The sequence below is a fragment of the Rutilus rutilus genome (genome assembly GCF_951802725.1).
Source record: "Rutilus rutilus genome assembly, chromosome: 3".
NCBI lineage: Eukaryota > Metazoa > Chordata > Actinopteri > Cypriniformes > Leuciscidae > Rutilus > Rutilus rutilus.
This window is the reverse complement of record NC_140211.1, coordinates 15,969,632-15,984,556: the sequence shown is the minus strand read 5'-3', so window position 1 is coordinate 15,984,556 and position 14,925 is coordinate 15,969,632. Positions and strand designations below refer to the sequence as shown.

General features: G+C 36.6%; 1 protein-coding gene across 1 annotated transcript in view; it reads left to right on the top strand.

The window, feature by feature from the left end:
* The window catches only part of adamts17 (ADAM metallopeptidase with thrombospondin type 1 motif, 17), a 138,894-nt gene that overhangs the window by 71,831 nt on the left and 52,138 nt on the right, over positions 1-14,925 (top strand). The window contains exons 11-14 of the mRNA XM_084406112.1: positions 1,866-1,967; positions 5,959-6,104; positions 8,795-8,964; positions 10,140-10,267. Of these exons, the coding sequence (XP_084262238.1) occupies positions 1,866-1,967; positions 5,959-6,104; positions 8,795-8,964; positions 10,140-10,267 (546 nt within the window). The remainder of the gene's footprint in view (positions 1-1,865; positions 1,968-5,958; positions 6,105-8,794; positions 8,965-10,139; positions 10,268-14,925) is intronic.

Genomic DNA, 14,925 nt, shown 5'->3' with positions numbered 1-14,925 from the left:
TGGCCTAGTACTTTTTGTCCCTCTCTGCTATTATAGTTTTTCAAGATGGCGGAACTACATGGAAGCCTCCGTGGACCTACCCGTCCCATGTATATAAAGATAATAAATTCTTTGTTTACGAGGATAAGTCAGATCATTGGCATAGGTATTTGTACACCATTGAGGACATATTTATGAATAAAAATATTAATTTTAGATAATAAAATACCTAAAAAAAACTACACATTGTCCCTTTAAGGTATTTATCTGATAAAATTATTTGTCAAAAAAGGAAACCTACAGTTGAAGGTTTTATTTTATTATGCAAAAATGCATTTAAAAACAAAAAGCTCACAGGAAAAACCATACATTGACTACAACATAATCAGTTAATAATATTTCATTGGTTCTTGTTTTTGCATGTGTTCATAATTTCTCTGTATGACAGCCTGACCAAAAACAGCCTGACCGCTCAATTTGGCATATTTCATTGAGTTATCACAAATGAAACAATTGACTCCAAGCGCAACTATGCAATATGCTTACAAAATCTATAACAAATTTTTAAACATCAATTTTCCTTGGCCCGACATCTCTTTTGGCAAATAATGTGTGTAACAGAATCTCGTTACAGTTACTTTTTTTGTTGGCTTGGCCCTGCGATCATTCCCATATGTTGCTAGTGGAAATAGAAAATTATCCAGGCTACATTTGCAGCAGGTGATAACTTAAAAGGGTTTCCATACATAATCATAAATCATGTTTATCCACACAAAGCCTCCTCCTAGAGCTCTGGAGATTTCCAGCTGGAAGTTTCAGCTCAGAAATTGCCATAGTGAAAATATCAGAGCGGATGGCAGGTGTTGGCGTATCAGGCTTGATCCGATACGTTCAAAGTCAGTTTGTGCTTTTCTGAGCATGTAATCATCAGCTGCAACCGTTCAAATCATCGATTTAAACATTTCCACTTGCTGCCTGTCCATCATGACAGTATACCATCCATATGCCACATATACCATCTGTGAAGTTCTACAGCAAATATCTAACTGTGTGGAATCACATAAAACATGCATTAAGATAATGAATAGTCCGTCTATGAAAAGCAGAGAGCAGTTGGCAAAAAAGAGACATCTAAAACAAAAAGGTTTTAGACAAACAGTATAAAAAAGTATAAATAAGGCACTTTAATGGCTGTCCTGCCACCTTTAAAAATGTTTCTCACTGGGAGATTGGAAAATGTGATTGAGTGCTTGAGGTAAAGGACCGTGCCTGGCTGAAGTAAAAATACGAAGTTGTCAGACTCACATAGAAAATACTGTCCATCTTAAGGGCTGTTGGGTAATAAAGTCTTTGTTTGAGTAAAGGACATGTGCTGGCATTAATTTACGCGTTGCATAAACAAAACAAAACACATTAATTAATTAGTTGTAATTAAATTGTAAATAAAGCCATCTGGTCTTCGTAATGTGATCACAATATTAAACAACATTTAATATTATCTGGCATTATAATTATTGTGGCAAAATAACTTATGCAACACATGTAAATGTTTTTTTATGTTTTGTTCTGATTATGTCAGGGGATAAAAAAAATAAAAAAAATTCTGTGGGGTATATGCGTTTTTTATTAAAATTAATGTTTCAGTTAATTGTGGAGCGTGTAGCAAAGACATTTTTATATAAAAAATTGTTTTAATCATTCTGAAAACTTTATTTCCATGTGACATTATGTTGTTTTATTTGATGCATTTCATTTGGTTTTCGTTTGATACAGTTTAAAAAAATTTTTTATTAAAATTAAAATGAAACAAAATACCATCCATTTATTAAAGGTGTTTAAAACTGTTATGGTGCTGTCTACATGAGTCTAAACTGTGTCTGTTTCAGCACTTGATGTGTGCGGGTCTCTGGTGTTTGGTGGAGGGAGACACGTCATGTAAGACCAAACTAGATCCACCGCTGGACGGCACAGAATGTGGAGCCGACAAGGTAACCTTTTTATCTTTAATATTATTAAAATGGCCATTATTAAAATGTAGGGGTGTCCCCGACTATGGATTTTCATAGTCGAATCAGAATCGTCAAGTCTTGCCTATAGTCGACTAATAGTCGAATCATGTGTATGGGGGCGGGGCTTTAACCTTTCAAAGTCGCGATGTAAAGAAAATAACACAAAAATATAGAAGAAAATGTATAAAAACATTTTGGATCAATAAAACTAAGAAATAACATAACTCCAGAAAGGCCACAGACAGGATTTGCATTTCACATGCAAATCAAATTAAATTGGCTAAAGTAACTGTGCGAGCAGGCTCAGCACAGAATCAATGCACAGAAAAAAAAAAAACCAATTTACAAAATTAAATTAGAACAGAATATAACTTTCTAATAAATAAAAATACAAAACGAAATAAATCAGAATCAAGTCACAAGATGAGGAGCAAATGTGTGCAAAATGCCTAAAGTGCAGGGGAACATATATTTAAAACACAAGCCACAAATAGTTAGATTAGATAACCCTGACAGATCAATAAATAAAATTAAAATAAATAAATTATTAAAATAACGATAGTAGCCAGAATTTTCAACTTTGTCTTTTTAACTGCAGAAACAACAATAAATGCTAAACTGGAGTGACAGTCTTTTTAGCTAAAAATGTTCACAGCATCCGAAAATCAAATTAGAAACGGCTGAAAAGTTTTGAAATCACTTGTACCCTATACCTGATCGAGAGAGCAAATCCAGTCTTTCACTCTGTCTGTGTCCGTTGGAGTCTTTTCAAATTGTGCGCGCGGATAAAATACATTCTAAAACGTGAAAAGCGTTTACGGCTTAATCTCCTAAAATAGTTAAATTAAAATATCAAATTATGTAAAGAAAACGCTTTACTATAATATATCTGCACATAGTATGGTTTCTAAATAAAGTGTGTACTGTCTAGCCCACATGCATTAAGCCACATTAAAGTGCATTTTAAGCGTTTTAAAAGCTTTTTTCACGTTAAGCATTTTAGAATGTCCCGTGGAAAGCCAACTTGTTAACGTTGGCCGGCAGAAGTGCGAAAAATGCTTGAATGCTGAATTTAGCCTTGGAGAATATACTTTCTGATGGTGATTTAGATTTTCTTATCCCAGACATTGTTGAAGATTTAAATCCTTGCCGCCAAGACGCTCCTCTGTCGGTCACGGATTGAAAGTGAAACTTAAATCTGTCACGGGGTGTTTGGATTTATTCACGCATGTTAAAAAATATTTGTTAAAAGTTTCTTTCTTTGCACATTTTTATATACAGCATTATCATAATAGGCTGAATATTAACGTATTGACAGAAAACCGGTAGTTCTATTTTATTTAAATTTTTTGGCGAAGATTCGACCGTGAGATCGGTAGTCGAATCAGGCTACTCCAATCGAAGCATCGAATCTTCGACTATTCGGGGTCACCCCTATTAAAATGATTTACTTTTAAGCTGAAAAACAGTCAATACTATGGGTAAAAACATTTACAGGGTGTTAAAAAGCAAATAAATGTTAGATAGATGACGATTTGTATTCCAGTATGCAAACAGCATTGATGCTGACTTTGATTTTGAACAGCCATCTATCAATGTACCCTACCATTCAAAAGTTTAGGGTCAATAAGATTTAAAAAAATATATAATAATAATAAAAAATATAATTAATAAAATTATTCAGCAAAGATGCATTAAATTGATCAAAAGTCACAGTAAAGACATTTATAAAAAAAGAATAATGTGCAAGTTCTTTTGAACTTTCATTTCATCAAAGAATCCTGATTTTTTTTTTATCATGCTTTACACAAAAAAATATGAAGTCTTTAATATTGATTATAATAAGATTTTTTTTTCAGCATCAAATCTGCATATTAGAATGATTTCTGAAGGATCATGTGACACTGAAGACTGGAATAAAAATGCTGAAAATTCACAGGAATGAAGCTTTGCATCACAGGAATAAATTACATTTTAAAATTATTTTAGAGTTATTTTAAAGGGGTGGTTCAGGATTTTGGACATTGGACCTCATTTCCAAGTTAGCCTGGGTGTTATTTATCAGTGGAGACAGTTTTCAACATTTTTCATCCAGTCCTTCCAGTTGCATAGTTCGCCGGTGCTAGGCTAGCGCGAGTCAACGGTATCTGCTAGCCTGCCATTAAAAACAGTTTTACCCACTCCACAGTACACCAAAAGCAAATAAATTATAACGCCAGACTATTGATGTAAATGTCTGTTGAGAGAGTAATGTTAGAAATCAAACTACCCTTTCATCGCATTGCAATAGTTATACTTTGTTCCCTGTATTTATTAGCACAGTCTACAGCAGCGGCGGAGTGATATTAAGTTACCTAGGCAACCGAGAGAGCCGGTCCACATGACAATCACGCAAGTGTATTTACCTGCCGCTGACACTCATCACTACAGAAGCAGAGTATATTTCATGAAGAAATCAACAAGACATAGGACTATGGCCACGTTTGAAAGCCATGCCAATGTTTCGGACTTTGGAGAGGACGAAGACGAGGAATGTGTGTTATTCAATGAACGGTTCGTACATGTATGAGCCGGAATACACAGACGAAGAACTAATCGAGATGGATGCTAAAAGGGCAGAAAGAGAAAGAATGTCAGTAGAGACAACAGCAGCTGGAAATGCCGTAGAGAACCGGGACAGAACAATATCGTTGTTCAAGGTTACTACTTGCTAGCTAGACGTCCCGACTGTAGTGCGCTTCTGTTCTGTGTTTACTTTTCAGCGCAGTACTACTAACCGGAGCAAAGTAAAATTCCGCCGCTGCTGAGAAACTAGTTCCTGTAAATGTAGTAGAGTAGTTTGATTTCTAACATTATTCTCTCAGCAGACATTTACATCAATAGTCTGGCGTTATTAGGGGTTCAAGCATGAAATGCTGAAACCCTATTGTAATTGTAAGGATTTGTAAAACGCATTGTGCAGGCCAAACCGTAAGGCCTAGAGACTTGAAACCTGGCCAGATGGTAGGCCTCAATTTGGGGAGAACCTATCAGAGAGCTCATAAGAGCTCATAACTCTTAGACCGTTTGTCCTAGATGCAAGATACACCACTGTGATCCCTGGCTCAAGGCGGACAAAATGTATATCTCCGATTTCGATTTAGGCAGGAAAAATGTTCTGCTATGTTGAATTTTGTCCAAAACCTACTTTTGCGAACTAGTCCCTGGTTTTTCGCCCGATCGGAACCAGACCAGTCTAGGACAATTCTCTGGACTCTCTAGATCAATAATTATATAAAAAACTTAAACTTTACCCTTTGGGTAGCCATAACAGGATCATTTAGAAAATGGGTATGGCAAAAAACACTCAAAAGCCTGTAAATCCTAAATGAAAACTCAGACAACTCACTAAATTGCCTTATGTGCTTAAAGGCCTCAAATGCTTGAACCCCGCTAAATGCTGCTTGCAGCTTTAATAATTTATTTGATTTTGGTGTACTGTGGAGTGGGTAAAACTGTTTTTAATGGCAGGCTGGCAGATACCGTTGACTCGCGCTAGCCTAGCACCGGCGAACTATGCAACTGGAAGGACTGATAAATAACACCCAGAAACACTTGGAAATGAGGTCCGATGTCCAAAATCCTGAACCACCCCTTTAAACTGTAATAATATTTCACAATATTACTGTTTTATTGTATTTTTAATCAAACAAATGAAACCTTGGTGAGCACAAGAGACTTTCAAAAACGAAACGATCTCAACCTTTCGAACAGTAGTGTAATCAAAGGGAGATTTTCATCTTGTATTTCTTAAAACATGTAAAATTTATCATTGCATTAGTTCATTAAATGAGGTTAGAAGTTTAGAACAAACTGTATGTAATGTTTGTGGAGCATCAACACAGCACTGCTTGTAATTAACTTTTCTATAAACAATATGAATCTCTGGTATGTTCTCATTTAGCTGAATTAACGTGTGTGTGTGTATCAGTGGTGCAGGGCCGGTGAGTGTGTCAGTAAGACACCCATCCCGCAGCATGTGGATGGAGACTGGAGTCCATGGAGCACATGGAGCATGTGCAGCCGAACATGTGGCACGGGAGCGCGCTTCAGACAGAGGAAATGTGACAACCCCCCGTAAGCCTTTACATCACTCTCTTTTTCTCTCTAGGGCTTGCAAGAATACACATTTTTACTAGTCGACTAGTCATGCAGGAAAGTAGTCAGCAGATCAGTGTTTACCTGATGTAAATAACTCGTCATTCGTCATCCAGATTTATATCCACATCCATGTTTTCAGATATACAGTAATGGCCAAAAGTTACTCTATGTCCAGAGGGCATATTTGTTTTTATTGACCCTACAAGTTCGAATAAACCGCAAAAATGTTTAATTAGATACTTTTAAAAATATTTTTAATATGAGGGCTAAAAAAACACTGAAATGGTTGAGCCATTTAATTTTTATTTTATTATGCAAAAAATAAATAAATAAATGCATAGAAAAAAAAAAGCTCACAGGAAAAGCATATATTGACTACAACATAATCAGTTATTAATATTACGTTGGTTGTAGGGTGAATATGTTCATTTTCCTAGGCCGGGCGTCATTTTTGGCCACTACTGCTCGTGTCCGTTGCTGTTTACTATACAAAACTAACTAGTCGTGCAAAACTCTTGTTAACAAACAGGCTGTAACCTAATCTTGCTCCGTGTCAGGAGATGATTTGACTCCGTGCTAACGCATTCACCATTCAAGTCCACAATAATCCAGGTTGTGTTTTTGCAGGAACAAGCTTTCCTCTCACTCTCCTCCTTCATCTAATGATGCTGTTTCTCTCAGAGTGTCATTTCTCAATTCCTGACAGCCCGCCAGAGAGCTTGTTATAAAGTTTTGTGTGTGTATATGTGTGTTTAAAACATGATGTAATAATTCAAAGTTTTCCAGTTATTTTCTGCGTAGAACAGCATGCAATTTGTGAACGATGGTCCAAGACGCAAGATGAGCGTTTTTGTTTTGGACGCTTGTAATGTCTTGTGTGTTTGTGAGGTAATCGCTCTTTTGTGCATTTATCCACCTTGGATCGTAAAACACTTGGAGCTGCGTCAAGCAAACCGAAGAGCATAAAGGAAGAAAAATAAGGCTGACATCCAAGTCACGTTCTGTTTTAAAGTAGCAGAAAGAAAGATTGTGAGGAATGAACTAGATTTGCATTTACTGAAGGAAATAGCAGCTCTTGCAAGAATAGAGTTAAAGTTTTAGGAAAGTTTAGGTTGTAGGTTTTGGGTTGTGTGCAAATATTAATATATTAATATTATTATATTATATCATCTCTGTTGGTATTATACTTATTGGTACATTATGGGCCCTATTTTAAAGATCTGGTCTAACCATTTGATGATCTTATGATTTTTAACGCATGGTCTAAAGTGCACTTTTGTCCACTTTTGCTAGTTTAACGATGGGAAAAATGGTCAGCGCCCGGCGCATGGTTCGAAAGGGTTTAAAAAACTGAATGCTTCTCTAGCGAGGAAACGGATCAGCTCGTGCGCGAGGTTAAAGAGCGCGAGCAGACCATCTATGGGACAAAGTGTACGTGCGTTGTGGACCCGCCTATAGCCGCACATTACTAACGCGCTCTTTAAATAACAAAATAAATATCAGACCATGCAGGTTTCAGATGGTCAATGGCGCAGTCTATTTCAGTTGCCTCAAATAGCAACGTGCCGACAATGCGCCTGAAACCACCTCGTTTTCAGACCAGCACGCCCATGGGCGCACAGATGGGCGCAAATGCATTTGCTATATAAACAACGTGACGCAGGACGTGAAAATGAAAACTGCGTCAGGCTGAAACTAGTAAAAAACACTTGCGCCGGGTGTATGATTGGTCCCCATATATTGAATGCTGAACTCTGTATCCGTTTTATTCAGTGAGTGATGTTTAATCTTTAATTATTATATATATTACTGGTCTTATTCAAAGAAAAACATTTCTTTTGTAATCTTTTATTAAAATATAATAACTTTCTCCACCTCAGAAACACCTGTCCTTTTCTGCTAACATCATTTTGAACATACAGGCTATTCTATTATGTTAACCATTATCCAAATTGCTGTTTTGGCATATTTTTTTTGGAGATTTGTTACATCATTGATAATAATAAGAAATGTTTCTTGAGCAACAAATCAGCATTATAGAATGATTTCTGAAGGATCATGTGACACTGAAAACTGGAGTAATGATGCTAAAAATTCAGCTTTGACAACAGAAATAAATTACATTATATATTCAAATAGAAACAGTTATTTTAAATTGTAAAAATATTTCACAATATTACTGTTTTACTGTTATTTTGATCAAATAAATGCAGCATTAGTGAGCTTAAGAGTCTTTCAAAAACACAAAAATGTAAATGTAATGTAAATGTTCTAGAAGTTTAATAATTCAGGTTAAAGCTTTAAAACAAAGTTTAACTAGAATGATTGAGAGGTGTCGGTACAGTTCTGCCTGGCAAACTCATTAACATGAGAGACATTTTGGAGAGACTCACAGAAGAAATGAGACAGATTGAATGATGGAACATGATGGGGACTGTGAAAATGTGAGGATACATGTTACTGAACAGGTTTTAGACTGTTATGTTGTCAGCTGTCATAATTTAAGGCAGTGAAACATGCTCTAATGAAGGTTTATGGGCTCTCAAAATCCACTAGTTAAAGGAAAAACCTTCCCTCAGTCATTTTTTGACTGAACTTTTTAAAGTTTAGGTCATAGAACATGAATTCTATGTATAACTGTATTTCTTGTGGTTCTGGTTCTCCAGGCCCGGTCCAGGAGGGATGCACTGTCAGAAGGCCAGCGTGGAGCATAAAGTATGCGAGGGGCCGCCGTGTTCCAAGGGTCTGCCCACGTTTAGAGATCAGCAGTGTCAGTCTCATGACCGGCAGGCCAGTAAGAAGAAAAGCCAGATGTGGTCAGCTGTGATCGATGATGGTACGACTAAAAATATACCTCTAGTAGAGTATTTATCTGTGTAGTTATAATAAACAGTAAAGTCCTGAAGTCTAAGACCACAACAATGCCTAGATGTTCTTTTAAACATCCTCTTGGTCTCATGCCTCTTTGTCTCTTTGTTCTGTACTATACTATCCTCTTTTTATGGTAGAAATACATAAACATATAATTAAATACATTTACGTTCATTCATTTAGCATATGTCCATTTTTGGTTTGTTTGTAGAGGCCTCAGTACCAGGAGATGAGAGTGAGAACTGAGAAAGTGACCAATCTGTCTGATCTTGATTAAAAACAGCACTTGTGTGATATCACACTGTGAGCTCTTGTCAAGGACACGTTCACTTGTTGATTACCAGGCAGCTTATGAGCAAGAGGGTGAATGTTATGCCTTGTTAGGATCCAAATTCATCTCTGAAAGTCTTTTGACCCAATCTTCTTGTTGTTTTAGTGCTCTCGCTGTCACTCCTAATCATCCTAACAGTCCTGTCATCCCGGCAGATTGTTTATTTTTTCCTGTGTCACTAATGACACTAATTAGCCTAAGCTTGGTTCAAGGCAATATACAGTATATGCTGATTTTTTAATTATGCATACATGCTTCACCATATTTGTTTTGGAATGCTTGATCAGGCACTGTAATTGTCTGTCCCATGTTAGAATTGTTACAGCTGTCCACCAAATGTCAGATTTTTCTTTTTCTTTCTTTCTTTCTTTCTTTCTTTCTTTCTTTCTTTCTTTCTTTCTTTCTTTCTTTCTTTCTTTCTTTCTTTCTTTCTTTCTTTCTTTCTTTCTTTTGGTCTGTCTATCTATCTATAAAAGTCTTTCAATATAGATAGATGGATAGACAGACAAACAGACAGACAGATCTGTCAAAAGCAATAAAGCTGCAGCACTCAAGAGTGCTCTCACAATGGTAAAAACAAAGGCCAAACTTTGATCTTGGTGATCACTGCAGCTCTTAAATCACAACACGTCACTCAGAAACAGGCTTGTGATCTTCTTAAGTAGACTACTCAGAACATGTGCACCAAATATTACCGTGAGTGCACTTCATGTGTTCTTGCTGAAAGTATAAAAATGTGTGCCTCCTTTAGCTTCAAAGCTCAGTTTACTGCATTTATTTATGTGTGTGTATATGCTTTTATTTCCCAGAAAAGCCATGTGCTCTATACTGTACACCCATTGGCAGTGATGCACCAGTACTAGTGGCAGAGCGTGTGCAGGACGGAACGCCATGTGGACCGTATGAGAGCGACCTGTGTGTGAGCGGAAAATGTCAGGTGTGTATTCACCAGATTTTTAGGCCCCGTTTACACGATGGGAAAACGCAGATATTTCCCTGCGTTTTGGCCTGTCATTTACACGAAAACGCCGTTTTTATCCAAGAAAACGATTATTTCTAAAAACTCCGGCCAAAGTGGAGATTTCTGAAAACGCCGGTTATGTGTTGCCGTGTCAACTGGGAGAAACGGGGTTTTAGGTTCTCAAACGTCACAATATGCGCCAGAAAATGCTTACGTCATGTGAGCGCCCTATGTTTAGAGTTTGTTTGGCTGCTATTTGATCATGGATGCTGTTAAGGTGGTACTCATTTTTACTTTTGTGCAAACGGTTTTGACCTGTTTGCATTTGCTTCGCTGTCTGTCCGCACAAACGAATCTCGCGCCATGTCTGTTGTTTTTAAAGGAACTGGAAGTCGCTCGTGCTATTCGTTGTTGTCGATTTTGAGGATTCTGATTGGCTTGCATGGCTTTATCCTTCTCCCTACACTGCCGCCCATAGGTTTGGCATAATTATGATGTTGCTCGACGGCGTATTTATGCGGGTTGATGTAAACAACAACTTTTTTGAAAACGATGTTGTGTGCACGATGTTATTTTTGAAAACGGAGGGGGAGAAATATTCGTTTCTCTAAATACCCGGCTATGTGTAAATGTGGCCTTAAAGGCTTTTGAAAGAAGTCTCTTATGCTTACCAATATGGCCTTTTTTTTCTTCTTTTTTTTATACAGTAAAAAAACTGTAATATTATAAAGTATTATTACAATATAAAATGCATAGTTTCTCCTTTAATAGATTCTAAAATGTGATTTATTCCTGTGATGCAAAGCTGAATTTTCTATCGTTATTCTAGTCTTCAGTGTCACATGATCCTTTGGAAATCATTCTGATTATTATGCTGATTTGCTTCTCAAAAATAATTTCTTACTATTATCAGTTTTTGTGTCAAGGTTTCCATATTTTTGTGGAAACCGTGATACATTTTTTCCAGGATTTTTGGATGAATAGTTCAAAAGAAAATTTATTTGAAATATAAATCTTTTGAAACATTATACATATCTTTATCACATTTTATTTAACATAATTTTAATGTTTAAAAAAAAAAAAAGTATTAAGTACTTAAAAAATCGAATTGACAGGGTTCCCGTGGGTCATTAAAAAGTCTTAAACGTCCAAAATTATAATCTCCTGATTTTAAGGCCATTAAAAAGTCTTAAATATTTGTATTTTTAAACTATATATACTTTTAGCCTGTTTAGCACCAGGTCTTTTGTAGTACCTACCCAGTTCACAACTTGACTCTGTTATGTATTGCTGCATCCCAATTTGTATACTATCCTCCCCAAATAGTATTTGAAGTTAGAATTAGTGTGTCCCAAATCGTAGTATGAAAATGAGTATTCCAGAGTCTACATCAGACGTGAGTGGCGTGACATGAAAAGACACAACAAAAGCAGATAGAACCCATTATAATCAGTGCGACAAATTCCCAGCAGTAAACTGATGCCCTGCTTTATTTCTGACGTATTACAAGGGCTCGCGCTACTTCTGACACGAAGAACAAATAGATTTGTAACAGTCACTTTGTTGCATCCAGTGTAGACAGCCTCAAGCTGTCTCAACTGTTGCGTTCGGTGTAGACACGGTGTAGCTAATTTTGCCCACAACCCATTGCATGCTGCACAAGGATTTGATTAGAACTACAAACGCGAATAAAAGTTGTTAAAAAACTACAAACATGGCAGATGTCCGAGACTGACGATTAAGTAGAGAGGTTTAGATAAAGGGGTTTAACTGATTAATAATCAGTATATAACCTGACGAAATTATATTTATTCAATGTTATCCACATTATATTTCATCTGCAACAGCATTTTTCACTTTTAAGTGCATCTTTATGCAAACACGAGGCGAGTTCTCTGCATGAAAGACCCACGACTGGAAGATCAACGTGCTACTACGTTTCTCTCCGATATGGTAGCAAATGAAATTAAATTGAATATGGAGGATTTTAACTGTGACAAGATGCTTGACAGGACAGTTTAAATTGTGTCAAGATGCACGTAGTTATGCGACAGAGCGGTCCGTTAGTCTGTATTTACACTGCAGGTCTTTATGCCCAATTCCGATTTATTGACTAATATCCAATTTCTTTGACGACGAGCTTACATCTTCTTTTAAAAGTGACCCATATCTGATATCTGCATTTACACTATACAGTATACTTGACGAAACAACCCAAGGTAGACATACTGACCCAGAAAAGCTTAAGCTGAAAAGGAAGTAAAAACGACACAATTTGCAATGGACGCAGGCGAAATACTAATACAAGTTTTTGCTTTCCACACCATCTTTAAAGGCCACCTTTTATACCCCTTTTCACAAGATGTAAAATAAGTTTCTAATGTCCCCAGAGTATTTATGTGAAGTTTTAGCTCAAAATACCCAACAGATCATTTTTTACAGCATGTTTAAATGGTCACTTTTTGGGGCTGAGAAAAATGCGCCGTTTTAGTGTGTATCCCTTTAAATGCAAATGAGCTGCTGCTGCCGGCACAGAGGACGGAGCTTTAAGAGCTCACACTCAGTGTCAGGACAATCTCATCTCACGGAATGATAATATCAAAACAGAAACTCTCAGTAGCGGTGTTCATTTCGACCTGGAGTCGGACAATGATGCCCACAGAGTCAGAGAATATATGCTGTATGGAGATAGAACAGGTATTAATTACGGTTATAACTTATTTGTTATCTGCTTTTATTCACTATTAATACAAGCCTGCTGTACGCCGTCTGAATGATGGCCAAAAATATACTGATGTGTTTAATGAAGTTTATTGTACATCACACAAAAGATGAAGCGTTAGTTTTACACCAGAAAATCACAGTAAGAGCTGAATAAACACAGTATAAGAAGTGCGAATTAAAGTCTTATTTATAAACTCTCTCTCTCCCTTTCATTATCATCAACACACACAGCGAATTACACAAAACACTTGTTACAATTAACAGTAAACAAATATATCCCTCTGAGGTCGGCAAACGCGCCCCCGCGTTTTGCTGGATTTTTTTCACATAGAAGCAACATAAACTTAAAAAAGTCCGTCATTTACGGTCATATTAATAAAATAAATACATGATTATAAACTATAGAGGGTCTTCTTTTTTTGTGTACACTCACATTAACATCAAAACCTTGTTTTTATTTTTAAATAAATAAAATAAACAGGGTGCGCTTTCAGCTCACTCTGTCTCCGCAAAAATCTTTTTGAAACAAGTCTGGAAAATGAACTGAAACTCAGCTAATACTTATCACACAACCATGAAACATGCGTCTAAAGAAAGCTTTAAATTTCTACTTTTAAATAAAACAATTCACATTCAAAACAAATATTCTCCTGCAATGTAATCTGTAAGAAACTAAAGAGAAGTACAGTTTCTCCCGTCTCACCTAATTATCGGTAATGAGTTCACACCCACTCGCAGAGCGCGCTATTCATAAGATAATGAGCTGAGGTGATCTATGCAAAATAAGGTAAACGCCCCCTGAAATGCCTTAAAACCAGCAAGTTTCATTTATTCACTTTCCTGTGCTGTTGGAAGATGACACGAGTTCAAATTTTGCTCAGAAGAAGAGCAGGACTCTGACGACGAACGTTTGTATTTTGAGCGACGAACGTTGAGCGACTTGATCCAGCCGTGGATAATATTTCGGGTAAGTCTTTTTAAATTTACTTGCATTAGTTGACACATGTTCGCATTTATGAGGAAAAAACAATATTACGTGACAGTTCTCCATTATGGACGCGAGCGCTCTGAAGCAGCACTAAAAGACTTTCAAACTTTCACAGAGACTTCAAAACAGAAAGCACAAATCCATTCTTTAAAACGAATTTCGTTTTGTTTTAATTGTATCTTAATTTTAATATTATTTTCATTAACAAATTTCCTGGATTTAATACATAAAAAGTAAATAGGCTAGCAATCACAACATAAGGTGCTTGAACTGGAGATCATCATGAATGATGAGGAAGATTGTAACTCAGACGAACGGCAGCATGTTCAAGAGTGAATTGATCACGCCGAGTAAACACCGAGTTTTCAAGTGAGTAAATACGTGAACTCAAGTGGTCTAGTGGTAGAACATTTGCCTAGCGTGTCAGAGGTTCTGAGTTCGAATCTGCACTCATAGTTTTTTTTTTTTTTTTGTCAAATCAGATTATGTTTATCAGTGGTTGTATATCAGGCAGAGACATGTGTGTGTGTGTATTTTGTTTTGTAATTTCACTGGAACGAAAAGAGAGTCTCCACAACGGATTGAAGCGCGCGTCCGAGTGAAGACTGCGCGAGCCTAAAACAAACACAGTATCCGCGTCTGACTCGCGGGAATCCACGGCGCAAACCTGTGAGGGGCTGTGTTTTCTCGAGCCCCATATCAGCTCAAGAAAACAAGTTTATTCAGATCATTACTTGTTTACACCGTCTCGCAGCGCTGTGAGGAATAATAATAATAAGGGAAAATGTCCCTCAAAAGGTAGATGTAAACAAACTATTAAAAGGTAAATATAATTTTTTTTTCTTTAAATAATTTTTATTGTGTTTTATTAGTAACAAATTTGGGGAGAGGATAAATATTCCAAAACTGAAAATACAGTATG